General features: G+C 38.7%; 1 protein-coding gene across 1 annotated transcript in view; it reads right to left on the reverse strand.

Annotated features, from left to right (window-relative positions):
- LOC140235492 (protein dachsous-like) overlaps positions 1–20,298 on the reverse strand; it is a gene marked incomplete at its 3' end in the record, with an annotated part of 54,233 nt that extends 33,935 nt beyond the window's left edge. The window contains exon 1 of the mRNA XM_072315519.1: positions 18,276–20,298. Coding sequence (XP_072171620.1) covers positions 18,276–20,141 — 1,866 coding nt within the window. The remainder of the gene's footprint in view (positions 1–18,275) is intronic.
- Positions 20,299–20,550: the final 252 nt, after the last annotated feature.

Consider the following 20,550-nt stretch of genomic DNA (forward strand, 5'->3'; position numbering starts at 1 on the left):
CTGCCAGTAATCAAGCATTTTTCAAGATAATAATAAAAAAAAAAAAAATCAAAACTACATGTAGGAAAGCACTCGGAGAGCGCACACCTACAGATGTACATGTATGCCAAGCCAGTAGCTCATTTCTGCCCTGTACATGCACACTGAAAACTGCACAATTTCCCAATAGAGAAGCCTTTTGTTTTTGTCATCAGCTTCCAGCTGCGCTGTGCCTCGCCTGAGCAGAGCATGCGCTTTAGTGCGCATATATGTAAACCTCCAGTATGCGCAGCTTGAAATTCTAAGTTCATTGACCCTATATGCCAAGAAAAAATCCTTTAAAAAAAACCCAAAAAACTGCACCACTACCAAATGTTAATCGTCTGTTCCTTGTTTCATTACCTACTTTTCCTGCAAGTTTCACTGACGTCTGTTTACAACTTTTTTACTTATTTTGCAAACAAACAAACCAACGCCAACGAAAACATACAGTAACCTCTTCCCTTAGCGGAGGTACTCAGAAGAAATGATTGTAATACATTAATGTACACTGGAGCACAGAAATGGCCTGAGCTGCACAAGTAAATAGGTTTACTGGCAGGCAATTAGAATGAAATTCTGAGAATGTAGTGCTAATAATTATGATTACAATGCACAACTGCATAGAATCTACTCTTGAAAGATATCAATGTGCTGATGTTACCACCAAGAAAACAGTACAATAGTACAATGACGTGAAATGTAAACTACTACTAGAATAAAGAATAAAATGAATTTTGCATGAGCTCTTTCAAATCCCATGCCTTTGTTTTCTGATCTGTATCCAATGTCACACACTACTCTCTTTCCCTAAGTAGTAAATATGCCATGACAGATACAATGTACTTAGTGTCTTATTCATCTAAAAGCATTGTAAAGATCATAGTTGCAATGATACAATCCTCAGAAACCACTGCCCTTCATTTATCATTATGAAAATTACACACACAAAAAAGAATGTCCATCATGACTTAAAAATCTAGTTCCTTATTCGAATCAAGTGATTCAGTATTTCATTGACCAAGAGAGGACTGTACAATTTATGTATGTACAAAGATACCTTCGTCCTCGGTACATCGCAATTCACAATGCACACACAATCATCATAATGTTCCTTTCACAAGCCTGCATCAACGATTCCACAAGAATATGGAAATTCAATTCAAAATTAATTTAGCTCCTTTCCAGCTTGGCAAGCATCCTACCCACTCCGCCTTTAGTCATAACGTTGGCCATTGATTGTCACAAAAGTGGTGTGCACTCAGCACTATTCCAAAGCACTTCCAAGCCATCAGTAGCAATCATCTCTCTCTTCCAGTCATCAATTCAAAACCATTTCTCCCATCAAGATAACTCTCTGGCTCATTCAGTCTCAAAGCAAATTTCTGCCAATTATTCCTTGCCCCATAACTCATCTTTTCCCCTTCCTCCCTCAGATTTTATAATATCTTCATGGCAGAGTAAAAATGTACAACTTGGACATCATGTAGTTCACTTACCAACATTTCACAATGCCTGAACAGAAGCAAGGCCACAAAGCCACTCAAACCTTCTTCAGTCCTTTGTGTTTACTTCACTGTACTGTAGGCACATTTACCATAAAGTTTGTATACCATTGCATGTAAGTTTCTATCAGTTTAAATATACACTGTACCATACAATCAGGGACTTCTACATAAAAAAAAAATAAACAACAAACAATGAGCCTTTAGTACTTGCTTGGAAGAACATATCTAACTAGAAATGTCGCTACGGCGACTGATGCCTCCGCCATAATGCATGATTCTCCCAATAGGTGTATAGTACAATGTCTTGACAATGTGTGATGACAGTTTCACATAACTGGCAAAATATCGAAATAACAGGTTTGTCAGAAATATCTTGAATGTTCACTTTCCACGAACTGGGTTTGCTATAATTGTCTATTAAAGAGTGCAGGTACACATATTTGGGGAATTGAAAATTTTTACTTGACTTCTGACCGACCTTATTATAAGTTTATGCATTGAGTATAATTTTCAAGGTATGAAGAAAGAGTGTAATTACAGTACAAAATATTTCTTTTTCATTTAAACCTGACCTTTGACCCTTAACCTTTGACCTTTGACCTTCTGGCTGGAAATTTCCAAGAGAATCTCCATCAAGTAATACATGTACATATATTAAACACTTTTAAAACTAATAATGCAATCATTGCATATACTAGTATACATGTATGAGGGAAATACAGTAGTAACATTTTGAGGAGTTGACCTTGACCTTTGAACCCCTGACTATTGACCCATGACCCCTAAATTCCCTAGATAATCCCTGCCAGTCAGTACATGCATATGTACCATGTTCCATGAAGATACATTGAACCATTTGCAAGAAAAGTGATATTGCAACATTTTCACCTAACCTTTGACCTTTTGACCTTTGACCTTATGACATGAAACTCTCTCTGGAGAATCCTTACGCAGTAGCATGTCTACACTAAGTTTCAAGAAAATAACTGTGGGCATTGCATAGATATGGGGGAAATAGCAACATTTTTAGCATTTGACCTTGACCTTTTGACCTTTGACCTCGTGTCAATGTCACTAGAATCTACTCAACTAATTGTCCCATCATACATCATCCTTGGACCAAGTTTGGTGAAAGCTGCTTCATCCAGTTTTGAGTTATCACATAAACAGATAAATTTTAGGATTTGACCTTGATCTTTGACCTTTGATCTCTGTCCGATTTCACTGAAAAACTAATCAAGTAATTGTCCCATCACACATCATCCTCCAACAAAGTTTGGTGAAATTTGCTCCATACAGTCTTGAGTTATCGCGTAAACGGATACAATTTCATGATTTGACCTTGACCTTTGACCTTTGACCTTTAGCCGATTTCACCCAAAATCTTATCAAATCGTTGCCCCATCATACTTCATACTTGGACCAAGTTTGGTAAAATTCCAGTACATATTACTCAAGTTATCGCGTAAACGAAAGCGGACGTACGTACGGACGTACGTACGGACAACCCGAAAACATAATGCCTCCGGCACCACTTCGTGGCGGAGGCATAAAAATGTAATCTAGATTTAGATTAGTGGAAAAGTGAGCAAAGAAAATGGGATTCCATCGGGATTCGAACCCGAGACCTCCGGATTGCTAGACCGGTGCTCTACCGACTGAGCTATAGAAAGCCCTAGTGCAGTGTTCGTCCCAGAAACCCTTAATTCTCAATGCTCGGGTGGTCAGAAGCTATAGCAGTGTGTTTGTGTGTGACACACACGCACACACTTGAACCTGGCATAAACCCGAAGGATAATTCAACTTGGGGATAAATGCGAGGGATCACCGAAGTGATGCAGCTTTTTGAGTTTGTAACAAATAAAGACAGAATAAACTGACCAGAAAGAATATAAATTATTAGTGGAAAAGTGAGCAAAGAAAATGGGATTCCATCGGGATTCGAACCCGAGACCTCCGGATTGCTAGACCGGTGCTCTACCGACTGAGCTATAGAAAGCCCTAGTGCAGTGTTCGTCCCAGAAACCCTTAATTCTCAATGCTCGGGTGGTCTTGTGACAGAAGACAAAGATAGAACTTGAAAGAAGAAAGATACGTAAAATGACAGTGGGAGTCACTTTACAAAAGGCAAAGAATGGTTTGGAATTGTTCATTTAATGGCAGCTGAAGGGGAATCAACCCCCAAAATGGATTTCTTAAAAGCTTATCTCAAGAAGCACAACTTCTTTTGAAGTGCTTTTGAGAAATGGCTAAGAAACGTGCTTAAAATGACATTTAGGGTGTTTGCACAACAGAATTCAAACCGAGATTGGGAGAATTTTATATCAATGAAAACAAGTTGGTATAAACAGCATGACAGTGAAATACTAGGTGATGACAGAATGAATTCTGACAAGGTACAGTATAGACATACATGTACACATGTCTTGTGTAAACTGATTGATGGGCTTTTGAATTATATCAACTCTTACACTGCAGACTGGCAACATCCCTTTCAATGAAAGAAAAAGAAATAACTAAAAACAGAAAAGATAAAACAGAGTTTCAATCATTTTCTTTCATTTTTTTTTTCCAGCTGAAATTACTGTCAAAGTGTATTAATGAAGTGTTTTTACATGTATTTTCTCGTTTGGATGACACTATGAAATACCAGATCACTATACACTACGTTGACTTCTGCTAGTTACCTCCACTATGTAGGGCAAACCAAGACGGGTCTGCACCATTCATCCATTTTGTGGTGTGGGGCAGACCATATCGCAAAGAAAAGATGTACATGTATGACATAGAGTCATGCCACATATTCTACTTTCTCCAATGCATGAGGCTTTCAAGAGTGTTTTGCCTCTTACATGTACCATATTGGATAACACAAATCATTTACAAAGGACATTGCTCAGCCGGACTCACTCAAACTCAAATCTGAGCCACACGAATGCAAAGTGGACATACACAAATGTACTAACAACTGAGCTACCTCTCTCCCCCTTTGATGTGTTAAAAACATTTGCATGCATGAATTTAAGGTGCTACTGTGAACTGATTTACGGCTAACTTGCTTAAAGGGTGTGTACAGTTCTGGTTGAGGTGAGGATTTAGCTTTTAACGTTTTGCGAGATATTCAGAAACCACTCGATGAGACGTAAAAGAGCATGCAATGTTAAGGGGTATCAAAAGTTTATTTAAAGGGAAGGTAAACCCAAAGAGCAACGTGGATTGAGTGAAAGCAGCAACATTAGTAGAACACATCAGTGAAAGTTTGAGAAAAATCGGACAATCGATGCAAAAGTTATGAATTTTTAAAGTTTTGGTGTTGGAACCGCTGGATGAGGAGACTACTAGAGGATATGACGTATGAGTGGACAACAAGACAAAGAAAATATAAAGGATATTCAACAAATATTCACTTTTCTAGAATTATGAAAGAGCAGTGGACCAACCGCTTTCAGAAAGCAGGGGGAATAATTGCTACCCTTAACATATGTCAATATCAAGTTGATGGAATTTGTAATTTTCATGAAAAATGGATTTTTGTAGTATTTTCTTTATATTTTCTTGATATTGTAGTCCACTCATACGTCATAACCTCTAGTAGTCTCCTCATCCAGCGGTTCCAACACCAAAACTTTAAAAATTCATAACTTTTGCATCGATTGTCCGATTTTCTTCAAACTTTCACTGATGTGTTCTACTAATGTTGCTGCTTTCACTCAATCCACATTGTTCTTGGGGTTTATCTCCCCTTTAATGAAAATCGGTTTTGAAATGGCTGAGATATCCAAAAACAATGTGAAACAAAGAGATCCTAATAAAAGGCGCGGCCTGTCGCCTTTTATTATTATCACTTTTTTGGATATCTCAGCCATTTGAAAACAAATTTTCATCAAATAAATGTTGAATCCTTCTTAAAATTACATGTTCTTTCATATTTCATAAAAGGTTTCTCCCTATCTCACTTAAGAATGTTCAAAACATGAATTCCCACCTCAACCAGTACTGTACAGTCCCTTTAAAATGTGACTTGGTATAAACTGTAACAGATGTACATGTAATGCTCTAGGAGGGAAACAGAAATATTATAAGTGGGACTTGTAATCATAACAATACTTTTGACTATTGCATGAAAAAAAAAACATTAAAAACTCCAAAGATACAATGTACATTGTACATCAATATGGCAAACAGATAGACACAACCATTCATGTGTAATATTTTTAGGTGTTTCAATGTAGTTGTTATTTAAATTATACATTGTCTGGTCTGCCTACATATAACAAGACAAGAGGGGGAAATTACCTCACATTACAATTGCACACTTGTATGTAAATTACGTATTGTATGTTGACATTAAAGAGACAACATATTATTTGTGCCACGTTGCCTTGAACCATTTGCCTCAGAATTTATAGGATTTAAACTGTATTGAATGTATCGAACAAGGTGCAAAGTATTTGCAGTACACTGAAGTTTAAACATTTCTTCAAAATTTATTCTTTGTAACAGTTATAAAGCACATTTCTAAGTAGTGCTAAGAAATTCTGATGACATCAATTGTTCCCTGAAGAATCCATCAATTTTAGCCAAAGATGAAAAAAAGAAGTTTTTTTATTGGAATTTTTTAATTTGCAGAGTGTAGCTCCCCTTAGCTTTCTCCTCTAAAATTTTCCAATTTTGCACTAGCATGCCATGCATAAAACTCAAACTCAGTACATGTTAAATAGTCTTTTGCAGATCTTCAATTTGTGAACATTAGAGAAATTCACGCCTACGAGATCCCTGGCATTCACATGAACTTAATAAGTTGTACTGTAAGTGCCTGAGCTTCAAGTCCGTGAATGCATAAAGGAAAGACAGTGTTCCTTGTCAACAGCATAGACACTACATCATCTCACTGGATTAAGTACACAGCTAATCACTTCATGTATCAAGAAATACCTCATCAGTCTTGGCAGCAATTAGCTTCATCTACTTGGCAACCAGTTATAGGTGAAGAGGAAAAGCACACATCCATTAGCCCCTAATCCTCACACTATTAATTCTTCTATTAGCATGTACTGAAGTTGTTGGGTCCTGTCTGTAAACACGTCAAGACCAACATCCAGAGCAGCCCTTAAGTGGTGCCTGCTTGGGCCTTATTCCAGTCAAATTAATGACACTCATAATTTTACAAAGATCAATCATTTTGATAAAGCATTTTAAGCAACATAAAGTGTATATCACATAATATTGAAGCTCATCAGAATCATGAACAATTAAATCTAACCTGTAACAACACCCATGACACACACATGCAAATTTAATCCCACACGTACATGTAAAATACTACTGCGGTAAACAAAATAAGACTCCTCCTTCTCCCTGTTCAGAAGAATCAGGGCCCTGTTTATAAAGAGTTAAAATTGATTATAAAGTTGATTTCAATGATAAGTCTATGGCAGCCTACATGTTAAGAAAATTTAAAATCAATTTTATCTTTTGATAAAACAGGGCCCTGATGTTTGCAGCTTTGGAATTCTTCTGCCAGACCAATCGTGACCTGTGCATCTTTCAAAAAACAAAGCACCCTGTTCCAGATGTACCTCTTGAAACAAAATCATGATCAAGCCATTTTGTGCATTCTTCCATATCTTTAATACTTTTAAAAGACAAGTTTACCTTCATAAACATAAGGACTAAGAGAATGCAGCAATATTAGTAGAACACATCAGTGAAAGTTTGAGGAAAATTGTACAATCGATGCAAAAGTTATGAATTTTTAAAATCATTGTGTTGGATCTGCTGGATGAGGAGACTACTAAGGCTCATGATGTCATATGAGTACAACAGTATAAAGGAAATGTAAAGAAAATTCAACATATTTTCACTTTTTTCGCATAATAAAAGAGCACTTGACTTGCCCCTTTCTAAAGGCAATGGGAATAATATTACCCAAAACATATGTCAGTAACGAGTCAAGGGAATGTGTACTTTTTTCAAAAGATGAAATTTTGTGAAATTGTCTTTATATTTTCCTTACATTGTTGTACGCATGTGACATCATACAATGCAGTAGTCTTCTCATCCAGCGGTGACTGCACAAAAACTTCAAAAATTCGTAACTTTTGAACGGATTGTCCGATTTTCCTCAAACTTTCAATGATGTGTTCTACTAATATTGCTACATTCTCTCAGTCCTCATGTTAATGAAGGTGAACTTGTCCTTTAATATCATTGTATTATCAAAGACATAGTTTAAAAATATCTACAGACGCATGTCATCTTACACATACTGAGCCTCTATTTCAGAAATTAATACATGAGGAGTATTCCACTTTAATGGCCTAAACATCCAAATATCCTACTGTTCATCCTACTGTGTACACGTTTACGTATATTTTCACATGAACATGCTCTCAATTATAATTATGGTAAATCAGTGCCACTGACAGTGGCACTGATTGAAGGACAGTTACATACAGTGTCAATGTCCTTTACCAAATTTATTGTGATATATGTGTTTACCTTTGAATTCTAACGTACAAAAGTCCTCGGCATAGGTATGCATTGCTCACACAAGGAGGAATAGAGGTTTGCACTCACACAAAGGGCCTGCCTTAGGCAGACCCACAGTGGGACAACAATGCATTCATCAGTCTGGTATAGGATACCAAAGGGAAAGGGAGAAGAAATCAATGTGATATTGATTGGTAGCCAATGGAAAGGTACTAAAGGGTATCAAGGGGATGGGAGCACACTTCTAGGACACTCACATGATACTTCACTTGGTATCACAGTGCACAAGTCCACGAATTAAGACGTACGAATGTGCACAAGGGGCACCTTTATAGTATTGTAAACCCGATGATACAACCATTAGAAATTATATCAAATTACAATAGATGCATCCCTTTGACTGTGTGTACGAGATTCTGTGTTTGACATCAACTTTGATTTCTACTTCATGTGTGGAAAGAAAAAATAGACAAGGAAATACTTTTGCTTATGTCCAAATTATGTAAAAATTCTGCTAGTAATACAATGTACCAGTTGAGATTACTGCCCTTGTATTAATTGAATAGAAATTAATAAATACAGAAAACAAAGTGTGTGTGTGTGGTGCATGTGTGTGTGTGTGTGTGTGTGTGTGTGTGCTGTGAAGCAGTCTGCATTGGGGATGCTTTGTTTGTATACATGCAAGTTTCAAAGATTGTAATGGCTTTCCTCTGATGGTGCCTGACAACAAGGTCTGCCTTTTAACATGTTCATTTCCACAAGAAAAGAAACGAGAACCACGCAAACCTGTGTAAACAAAAGAGTTCTCCCAGAAATGATGCATTTGCAGAAGGGTTAGAGAAAAGAAAAAGAAGTTTAAAACAACCATTAATCAGCGACAAATATGTTTGCTTCAAAGAGTTGGTGATTTGAAATATTTTTACAGTGAGTAAGGAGATGGTCATTTACTTGATAGCATTTGAATCTAGCAAATAATAGGACAGTTGAACTGAAAGAGTTAGACTACCTCCCAGTCATAATGAGCATGATATACTATTGTACCTCATGGTGCCCACTGCACAAAGTGAAGCAAATTAACACATTTTAGCTGCAGCGCAAGAATCTTATACTCCTAATAGCACAAGGCAGCAAACAGTGATATTGAGAGAGAATTCTGATTATCAGTCAAGCATCTATGATACATGTAGGCCTATGTAATACACAATGACCGGTGGCCTACAATGCTACAAGCTTGTAGATGGCTACACTGATACAATGTACAGGTGTACAATATATAAAGGGACTCTGAGGAAAACTGAGAAGGGAAATATGTTTGTGTACATGTATGATGCTGAACTGTACAGTGTGTTAGCTGGGTGTGGTAATGAAATGTATCCCATATAGGCCTAGATATTCTTGTAATTGCAGCGACATACACCCTGCTGTAAAAAGGGTTAGTGGGAAAGTTTCTTTAAATTTCCCTTTAAGGTCTCAAAAAGACATGTACATGTATGAATGAGGGTGAATGCTCATCTTATGTATTTCAATTTTTCAGCAGTTCTATCCAGAAAAGTGGTTTTAAACAAGGTCAACACTTTGCTTCTCAATATGATGGCATGAATAAAGTACAGAGGGAACAAATAGGCCTACATGGAGCATTTGGCGCTACTGTGATTACACAAACGGAGCACTACAATTGTACAGGAAATCATATGGAGTAGGCCTACATTGTACTATAAACAATTGATTGAATGTAAATCAAAATCATAAGGCACATAAATATGACTTCCTCCCAATACAATAATGCTCTTCTGTACATTTCTAAGATGTTTCAAATTCCAGAGCTGTAATCTCATTGATACCTCAGTCAGTGCCCTCCCTCTGGCAAGAGGTATAGTACTGACAGACAAACATCAGTGAGTTTACTGGCTGGGCCACAATATAAACTGCCTCTGCGAATAGAACAAGCCATCCCTTGTGTTACGAAGTACAGGTTCTGCAGTTCAGGGTTACACATCATTTCACATAGATAGTAAAGATGAGTATCTGACCAATTTGCTCAATCAAATGTTTATGCCACATTCAAAATGATATAAAGATTCTGAGTATCGGTACATCTAACTATACACAGCCCTGTTGCTGTACACAAGCGTAAGTCGCGACAGGGCTGTACAGTGTGGACACTACGTAATCTCAGGATTCCGAGGCGCCGACTCGATTTTAAATGCACCATATTTGTTACGAAGACTAAATAAGGTGAAAACTTTATCAATTTAGCTACCATTTCCAGCTATTGATATTGATATACTCATTTTACAACTTACCAAAATACGCAGAAATCGTAGAAATCGCAGAAATGATTCGAAATGTCGGCGCAGCACTGGGCAAAGATGGCGCTGTCGACTTCGCGGGCGTACATACTCTAGCAGCGCAATTTGCATTGTTCAAAGCTGGGAAAGGTTTATTTTGAATGGCCCAGCGATGATCACAGCATTCCGGGTTAAGATTGGACTTTTTGCTCAGTGTATATTGCTTGAGGGCTCACTATGGACTGAAATACCATGCTCATAGTCCAAGCATCTCAATTCACGTGAGTGATTCGTAAAATTTGTCATAGCAATGTAGAAATTTTCAACAGTTTTGTTGTTGTGTGGCCATGTTCGAGGGGTTTAGTAGATATGTGTATGGGGTTTCGTAGATATCTGTATCACACCGTCAGACGCTGTGCTAGCGCTAGCGCACGGCGTCTGGTCGGGCTACGGTACATCTATCCATGGAGCTACATGTACATGATCTACCTGATATCTTGTGAAGTACAAGATTTAAACGTGAAATGTACTCATGCCACAGTATTTTCACATCATTAATTTGGTATTGACTATTCACAGGAAATCTAGAAGATGAAGCCCTAAAAAAGAAGTTCACAAAGTACCATAGATAAAATCATGCCTCATCTTATGAAATATAACTTTCCATACTGTTCACAGGCTTCATTTAGGTGCAGAAATGTTCGTTTAATTTTCAAAATTTCTTCACACTGAACAGGATCATCGTCACAAATCTGTTGCTTAGCCTGTCAAATTCTTCCATTCAGAATACTTCAGAGCCCTTCAAAGCTAACAGAGGACTCACATTTTTTAACTTTACATTCAATCACTAACTCTCTCTTGGAGGAAGACTGCACCTTTGAACGTGTGTGTGTGTTTTAACAGATGTAGTGTACAGGTATTATGGCAGGGCTACACACAAACATAGATTCTTTTCTACTGGCCCAATCTGTCTGTCAGATCAGTAGGTACTGAGTTTTTCAATTTTTTACTGGTCCATGTCTGAAAAAGTTATAGTCCGACAGTGATCTTTACTGGTCAGGGATCGTCGGTCGAACCAAAGCCAGTGTACAGCGTTGTTTCTGGTGCCATACACAAATGCTGTGAATTATCATCATGATCATCACCATCACTCTCAGCAATAGTTACGTTCAGACGGGAGCCCTTAACCTCGAAGTTAGGAAACTTCGAGGTTAGAGCTTGTAGTTAGGGACCGTGAAGACGCACTCGTAGTTAGCAAACCTCGAGGTTTGCTCGATGTTTCGAGCCACGAGAAATCTTATGGTTTATAGCGCTCTAACCACGAGCCGCGGGGGGTCCCCACTCGTAGTTAAGCACCGTGTGGACACAAAAAACAACGAACTCGAAGTTAAGAGTGACCTCGCCGTAAACTCCATCCCCCACAATTTCCCTCTGCTTCCGGGTCAACCTCTCAAACGTACACCACAAATACACTACACGTGAAAAACCTATGACGCATGACACAACAACATCATCTTTTCTTCCCATGCGCTTGATCTCTGAAACTGAACACGTCGAACTCGCTACTGTATTCTATATTCTTCTCCGACGCTAAAAAAATGTTTTCGACGAATGTCTTCATAAAGGCATAAAGTCATCAGTGCAGTGCTATCTCTGCATACCATGACAGAGAAAAAGAGTACCTGTAAGCGAGTTTGACAGGGTTGGACTAAAGAATAAATAGACGCCTTGTTCGCAGTGTGGGCTGAAACTTCCGGTTTTGTGGTTTTAACATCGAGTGGGACCCACTCGTAGTTACGGGGGCAGAAGCTTAACCTCGAGGTTACACTCGTGTGGACACACGTCGTAGTTAGGGGGCAAGAGCTAAACCTCGAGGTTTCCTAACCTCGAGGTTAGGGCCTGCCGTCTGAACGCGAACTATTGACACTCCCCTTCCCTTGATATAAAATCCAATATTGGTACCTGGTAAGCCAGAAAGTGCATATGATCAAGATGTTTCAGATAGCAAAGATCAGAAGTGTTTCTCATACTAAAAGATGTTGTAAATGTTCTAAGTGATTGAACAAATGCCCTATTGGTTTCTTTTGTCTCACAATGCCATAAAGACAATAAGAAATTATGGATTTAATACTTCTTTATCAATGTACGTCTTCATCAAAATATTGTTGTAAATATACATACTTGTGTGAAATATTACAAATTTAGCAATTTATGACAGAAAGTTATTAACTGCCATGCAGGCACATTCTGTACATACTTTGTATACGTGGTATGGATATATTGGAGATAATACAGATTGTTGTATGCAAACATATCAGTGCACAATTTGAGACCCTTTAGTTTTACAATTTTGTATGCTCAGTCTGCGTGCACGTACATTTGTACTGTAATGTACATAGGGTCATACACAACCATTACAAAACTATCTACACATACACAGCGTATGTATTCTAATAATCGAACAAACACATCAGTCAGTCAAGAACAAGAAGAACTCTGAGATAAGTTTGAAAGATTAAACCAAAGAAACACATTGTTGGCAGCTTTTCTCCTACAGGAGCTGTACCTTCCACGAAAAAAAAAAAAAAAAGGAATGAGACAAACTAAGAACATCCCAACATGCTGTGAGATTGGGGATCAGGGTATACTGTATGAAATAACAAAAACAAAGTATGTGCCCTAATTTTTTTAACACAGTAGAGTGCTTTTTTTTTGGGGGGGGGGGGGAGGGAGGGAGGGGGGTACAAGTAGTTTCTTGAGTCAGTTCCAAGACCTGCATTTTCTGTAATAAATCTTTTCCCACAGGATCAACTAGTCCATTCAAAGTGCCAGCACTTTGGTGCTGAATCAGCTTAGTAAAGCTTATAATCCTTCTGAGAAGATTCACCTATTTGGAGTATTAGTGTTGAATCAAGAATAGACTTGACAATTGAAAGCAAAGGCCAAGAGGTTATTGTGCCACATGCATGGTGTTTGGAGACAGGAGGGATCAGAAGACACTGGGAGCTACCTCAATCCATGCAAACTACCTTTAGTATAAATGCATGAGTACGAGATGCAGAATGCCTACATGATTGTGTGTGTGCTTGTGTGTACACACAGAGAGGACTATGTGAGGGGTTCACACAAAGCAGCTTCTCCAACCGATCACCTCATTCTGCATAACAATAGTGCTTACACTGGATTGTACAGCGGAGAACTAATAAAGGTATGCAAACCTTACGACTTCAAGCTGAGATGGTACGTAGTTCTGAACCCTGCATTGAAATTTGTCACAGAACTTTCAACCACTTAACCCTTTCTATGCAAATGAGCAAAATAAGCACAAATTTCACACCAATGGACAGGAAATAAACATGCCACATAAAGTTTTAATGCTCAGATTCTGTAATTATATCCTCTGAAATCAAACAACATTAGGAGATGACTGTTTGGCAAGTTGCAGCACATCTGCATGATCAGATTTTGCTCTTCCACAGATAATCTTGTGAGTAGTAGTACAAGCATTAGGCCAAGTAAAAAAAGAAACCAGTTTCTCGTCCTCGCGCGCATCGATTTTGGCCGCCGCATCGATTTTTTTACTATTTACTATTTTCAAAATGGCGCTGAAAATACCAAGAAATTCATAATTTTCGTCCCAGCCCGCTCCCCGCCCGCATCGATTTTCAGTTGCCGCATCGACTTTTTTGATATTTACTATTTTTCGGCCGCCGAAAAAAGATCGACAGTTCACCTACCAGTACCAATCGTGATGTCTCATTTCTAATTACGCCTTGCGTCCTCTACTTAACTGTAGTATAGCTGTAGCTTCCGTAGTGCGTATGTAATAACGCATGCATTTCATACTGCGAGCTCGGCAAAAAGAAGGAATGACCCACAAAGCAGTCGAACTGTAGTTGGAAGGGCGCGGGCGGCCGCGGCCGCGGGCCTGGGCTGTGATGGATACAGCGCACTCGGTACGTCGTGAACGCGATAGCGGCAACATTTCTTCGAACAATCGCTGATATTCCACGCATATTTCGCGCATTGTTCGTATTTTCCCCGTTTCTCATATTTTAAGCGGATGAATTGTACTGTACAAATGCTTGTGAGGATTGTATCGAGTTTGTATACATGTTCATGTCATTGTGACTATGTGCATGTGTGTGCAGTGTCGAGGTACGGTGCCAGTGCACCGTGGCCGTGCCGGTCGCGTATGGCATGCGTGTCTGCACTGCACTGTCTATGTACCAGGCACCCCCGTACACTCTGCTCTGTAACGTTGCATCTGACGGCGATGACGGATTTGTTCTATTTTGAAGAGAAAATGAATGCGCTTTTCCAGCAATTAGTGTAGAATTATTAAATGGGTGTATCCACAAAATAAATAACTTTTCCATGGATTCTGGTTTGTCTCGTATTTCTGCGGGATACATGTACTTTTCTTTACGATGTAAATTCAAGGACACGGCCGTGAGTCGTATCCCCTGTACTGTAGTATACAATCATTCATCAAAATGTCGAACATGAAGAAACATCTTTAAAGGTTTAATGCTATAATGCCATATCAGCAGGTATCATTTTGACATCCATCTGCAATTGTACAAGCCAGTTTCCAGTTGAATGTTCTGCAATATATTTGTACTATGAAGAGATGCAGATATATACATACCAGCTGTGTGGACACAAAAAGTCACACTACCGTACCAATGATAAATAAATCAGTGTTTTGAATATCATGGAAATTATTTCAGTCGTACATTGGTATTTTGTTGAAAGACATATTTTATACCTGTTTCAATTAATAGCACAATACATCAGAATTGCAAGCTTACACTGGTACCGGGTATCAGAAATGCCATTACAACACTAGGCCTAGATACCAGTATTAAGATGGTCATTTTCCCTTGACATCTGTAGTGGAAAGAAAAAGCACATGTATTTCTGCATGCATGAAGTTTCATTTCAAGTATGGTACATACGATCTATTTGTTTGAAAAAGCACAGAGTGCAGGCAAGACATACACTTGGGACCTGGTCTCTCATAACACAGCTACCAGAGTGATAGTCATTTCATAAATTGGATATAGAAAATAGTAAAGCCCTCTCTCATTACCTTTCTCAAAATTACCGGACGAGAAACACATATTACTTCCATTTTGACAATCCTCGAAAAAATAGTAAGATATCAAATAGTAAGGACCTCCCTCATCGCCTTGCTCAAAAAACCCGGACGAGAAACTGCTTTCTTTTTTTACTTGGCCTTACATGTTGTATAAGTCGCGATGAAGAACCACATTGAAAGAATGGGACAGAAATATTAAATTTTCAAGAGAAAAATTAGTTATTTTCTCCCTCGGAGATGATAAATCTATTCTACTATTGGTGTTACAGAAGACTACATAATCGAAGTATTCAAGAATATTATTCAACTTGTGAAATTCAGGAAGATAAGTTGTATGTTTTGTACACATCGGCAAATACACAGCATTATCACAGTTCAAATTTTACAACAACAAAAATCAATCAGAGTGGTGAATACACCAAGATTACCAGAAAACATGCAAAACTGATTATGTAACATGGTCATGACAGAATATGACCATGACAGAATATGATATTATCTATTAAAACTTGTGTCACCATATGAATTTACATACAAAGCCTACATGTACATGTTGTAGGGCCTATAGTGTATGATTAAATTTGCACTTCTGAAGTTGAATACAGTGTCAAAGAAAAATTATGGGTATAAGGTAAAATATAATAAGCATAACTTCTTGAAGTACAAGCATTTGAGTATGTAAAATCACTTTCCTTCAGGTCAATATCATTGACAGTACCGGTAACCCTGTTTTATCCAATTTAGCTTTATTCACACACACACAGTGTACAAAAGGATGTTCCTTTGGGATGATACCAAGACATCAAATTTAGGTACGATTGCTTTTCATGAAAAGTATCACATTTCTTATTGTACGGTCAAATCTGGATAAGAAATCTGCCTCTGAGAAGGATCACACACAGAAAAAAACCCAACAACAACAATTACTACAATGTAGGTCACTCTGAATCTTCTCAAATTTCCACAGAATTTTCAAAGAATATTGTAAATTAGGTGAAACTTTTGCCCATTCATATAGGCTCTCCATCTGCTTTAAGAGCTTGAAAAGAAAAGTAACTGAATTCTCGCTATCGCCAATGACGTAAAAAGTTCCCGGATGTGGCTTTTTTGTCAAGATTTAGTGCATTAGGTAGCAAGGGCACTTCCGGCGCGGAGCATAATTTGCACAACGCTAGCGTGCGCGTACGTGTACCTTACCTATAGCGCCGCGCCGACCACGGATACTAGTACAGTAGGCGGCTGTACCGCCCGAGCCCCCAGCGAGTGGCCAGGCCTGTCATACTCGTACACTGTAGTCGAGTCCCCGCTTTGAGTCCCCGCCGGCGGCCGGTACACCGGCCTTGCATTAGCATGCACCTTTACCACTGCACGCAGCGCATAAGCTAACACACATACCGGTACAGCGTACTGCTTGATCATGCGATCGATGTGCACATCACAGATCAGTCATCTCTGCATACGCTGAAAATATGCTGGAAAATATTCACCCACCTGGATATCGTCATGGAATGCCCATCTTTTTTTTATTTGTTCTCTGTCGAAATGTCGCGAACACAGTCGGGAACGAACCGTGATCTCGAACTTATCCTGTCTCCGAAGCAATTTCTTCCAAGTAAGTACGTACATTTGTAGGCACTAGGCCTACACTACCACTACACTACTAGTAAGTCGGGCGTGCACGTAGTGCGCTGTGGAGTCACCTGCAAACTTCATCCACGCGGCCACGTCACGTCTCGCATGTTAGTAAGGGTCCTATTTCTGCAGATTTTTTTCATTTATTGTCGTGCGAACAACACATAGCAGATTCGCAGCAACAACCAATAGTAGGTAGGTTGATGCAATAACTCCTCAGAGCCTAATTTTAAGGGTGATGGGGAGACAGAGCTGAAAAAGGAACACTGCTATCACACTGTGCACATCCTACACATCATGAGCAAGAGTGAACAAAACATTAAAGTTTTAGACATTTTCACACTGTTTTCATGTACATGTACTCTTCAAAAACATGCACATACAGTGTACCATTAAGGTCTCTAGAGTTAAACAGAGTTCATGACAGTGAGATTACATGGGAGATATTAGTCATTAGATATTTACTAAATTCAAGTATTGCTCCTGAATGTAACAGAGGCTTAGAAACAGTAAGCATTTTATTAAAATGCTAATTGAGAATGGCACATTAAGAGCAACTGTAAAGAGTAGAAATGTTAGATGTACAATATTGTAACTACCAACTTTTTCTTTGATGGGAAAACTGAATATTTCCTGGAAATTATTGAAACTTATCAAAATTGATATTAACCTCATGGTTCTTAGTGAGTAAAGAATACAACTTTGAAACAATGCCCCATTTGCAAGAAAACTAAAAGTAAACAGAGATGTGCATGCTGTAGTTCCATGTATTCAGAAAACATTCCAAAACCTCCTCATTTAATGAAAAGTATTTATAGGTTGCCTGAAACTTTTGAACTGAAATTGCATGCTATGTTTTTCTTTTCTTTTCTTTTAAAGTATTATTTACTTAAGTCTAAAAAACCACAAAAATTACGAAATTTAACAAAAAGTAAACAGTGTTTCAGGCACTGTGTAGTACAGATTGTAAGTACATTTTAGTGCCCATTTCTGTGACCCTGGCATGCAAATTTGCAACTACAATGTACACAAGCATGCAAACTTTCATCATCAGTTGGCACAAGGCATCACATTGGAGTGATTTACTGGCCTTTCTTGAATTTAAAATATCTGCACAGGTAATCCTGTAAAGTGAGACAAATATCTAAATTAAAACAAATCCCTTTGCAAAAAAAAAAAAAAAATGTATATTCTTCAGTATCAGTCACAGAAATGTCAAGAATTGATTCTTACCTGAAGGAAGCAATATGGAATATTCCGTTCTTCAAGAATGGTGGCATTGTACGTCCCCGACGAGAAGATTGGCTGGTTGTCATTGACATCAGTGATAGTGATGTTGACAATACTGCTAGATGCCAGTGATGGTGTTCCTTTATCCCTTGCCATGACTTCAAGTAACACAGAGCTGGCTTCTTCACGGTCAACTTGGCGATTTGTAGTAACAAGTCCAGATACTGGGTTAATATCAAACCATTCCGAATGGTTTCCTGCAAAAATTATACTGTAAATGATCTGGGAGTTGATCCCTTCATCAGCATCTGTAGCATGGACTTGTGTAACTTGAGAGCCAGGTTCAGATGCCTCAATAATGGTAGCAGAGTAAACTAAGGGTTCAAATATGGGTGGATTGTCATTAATATCAGTCACAGCCAGAGTCAAATTGACCTCTGCATGTTGGGGTGGAGAGCCTCTATCTGTGGCTAGGATGGAAATATCATAGCTGGATACCTGTTCCCTGTCAAATGGACTGGCTGAACTTGAAACAACCAAGAAATATACTTGATTGCTACTCTGTTCAATGCTGAACTGGTTGGCTCCACCAGTAAGCGTCATGGTGACATTGGTCAGATCACCATCGTCTGGGTCTGTTACAGAGATGCGAGCAAGTGTGGTGTCTGCCACTGCTGCTTCTGATACCTGTGGGGATCCCCCTTCTTGAAGAAATAGGACCTCCAGAGAAGGTGGTTTTTCATTGATATTCATCACTGTTATGGACACATATGCAGGCTGACTGGACATAGGTTGCTCAGCTTTGTCTTGGGCTATCACTAAGAAATCATGTGATGAAGACTGCTCAAAATTTAAAGGTCGGTTGAGATAGATTATTCCTGTCGCTGGATCAATGCGAAAAAACCCATCATCTCTTTGAAGACTGAAAACAACCTCGCCATTTCTACCTCCATCTTCATCTGTGGCTGTCACTTGAAGAACTGTACTGTTCACTGGCGCACTTTCATTGATGACGGCACTAAAAGAAGTTTGGGTAAAGACTGGCGAGTTGTCGTTAACATCAGTCACTTCAATAACCACTGTGGTGTTTCCGGTGAGCTGTGGATCTCCCCCATCAAATGCTTCTATTACGAGGGTGTACTCGGGGATTGTCTCATGATCAAGGGTTTTATTGACCACAATGTCCATGTATACCCCATTTGGACGAACTCTCACATCGAGATCAAATGTGTTATCAATGTTGCCTGCAACAATCCTGTACCCCTGCACATCAAAAATGCCCTCATCAGCATCTGTTGCAGTGACTCCTGTAATTTTTGTCATATAAGGTTGTACTGCCTCTGTCACTTGTTTGTGAGTCACAGCTTGAAAAAACTCTGGACTATTATCATTGACATCAGTCAGTGTGATCACAACAGAGATGGCAAAGAAGTTACCACTTTCACTCACAAACACCAATATCTGGTATTCTCTTTGAGAAGCTGTTTCTCTATCTAAAACTTCTGCAGTCCTAATTATACCAGTAGATCCATCCGCTGTAAATTCTGGAGGAACTGCTTGGAACAGAAATGTTGAAGTGTGGTCTGTATCATTTCGAAGATCAACAACAACTGTCCCAACAGGCTGCTCTTCTTTTACATTATAGAAGACCCTCTCCTGGGCTGAGCATGTAGAGATGAAGCTAAATCCCAACAGTCCTACTGCAAAAAGGTACATTCTCCATGACATCTCCATCTTTTGATACATCTGTATCTTGTCTCTTGTTCTTCCAGAAGTGGTCATTTGATTCCTGTTCCAACACGACTTCTTTCCTCCATTGAAAGCATGAAAGCTGCCACCAACACTTGTTCCATTTCTACAGTTACTCATTATGATTCAAGACAAAACTGCCATTGCTCCAAGTTAACACACACAAACAAAATAAGCTTAGATTAACATGTTAAGATATAGACTAATCATATTTGTTGTGATGACACAGGTCTAGTGTGTAATACTCGTACATGCCTATTCATCACGAGCACTTTAGTTTAATGTTATCCAACCAAAGTACTGTATGATCACTTCCTCTTTGGTCTGCAGCTTTCACTCAAGAGTCAACAATAACATCATCATCATTTCACTTCTTTAGAAGATGAGCTAGAGATCTACATAGACCCCCAGCGCAGTTTCACTGTCAACAGGATCACATTGCTCGGAGGCAGAGCCCTACATTGCTGGTATTTGGTAACCTGGTATGTACAAAAAGTATAAGCAGGTGATAAGTTCAAGAAACGTTACC

Source organism: Diadema setosum, chromosome 11 (assembly GCF_964275005.1).
Source record: "Diadema setosum chromosome 11, eeDiaSeto1, whole genome shotgun sequence".
In the NCBI taxonomy this organism is placed as follows: Eukaryota; Metazoa; Echinodermata; class Echinoidea; order Diadematoida; family Diadematidae; genus Diadema; species Diadema setosum.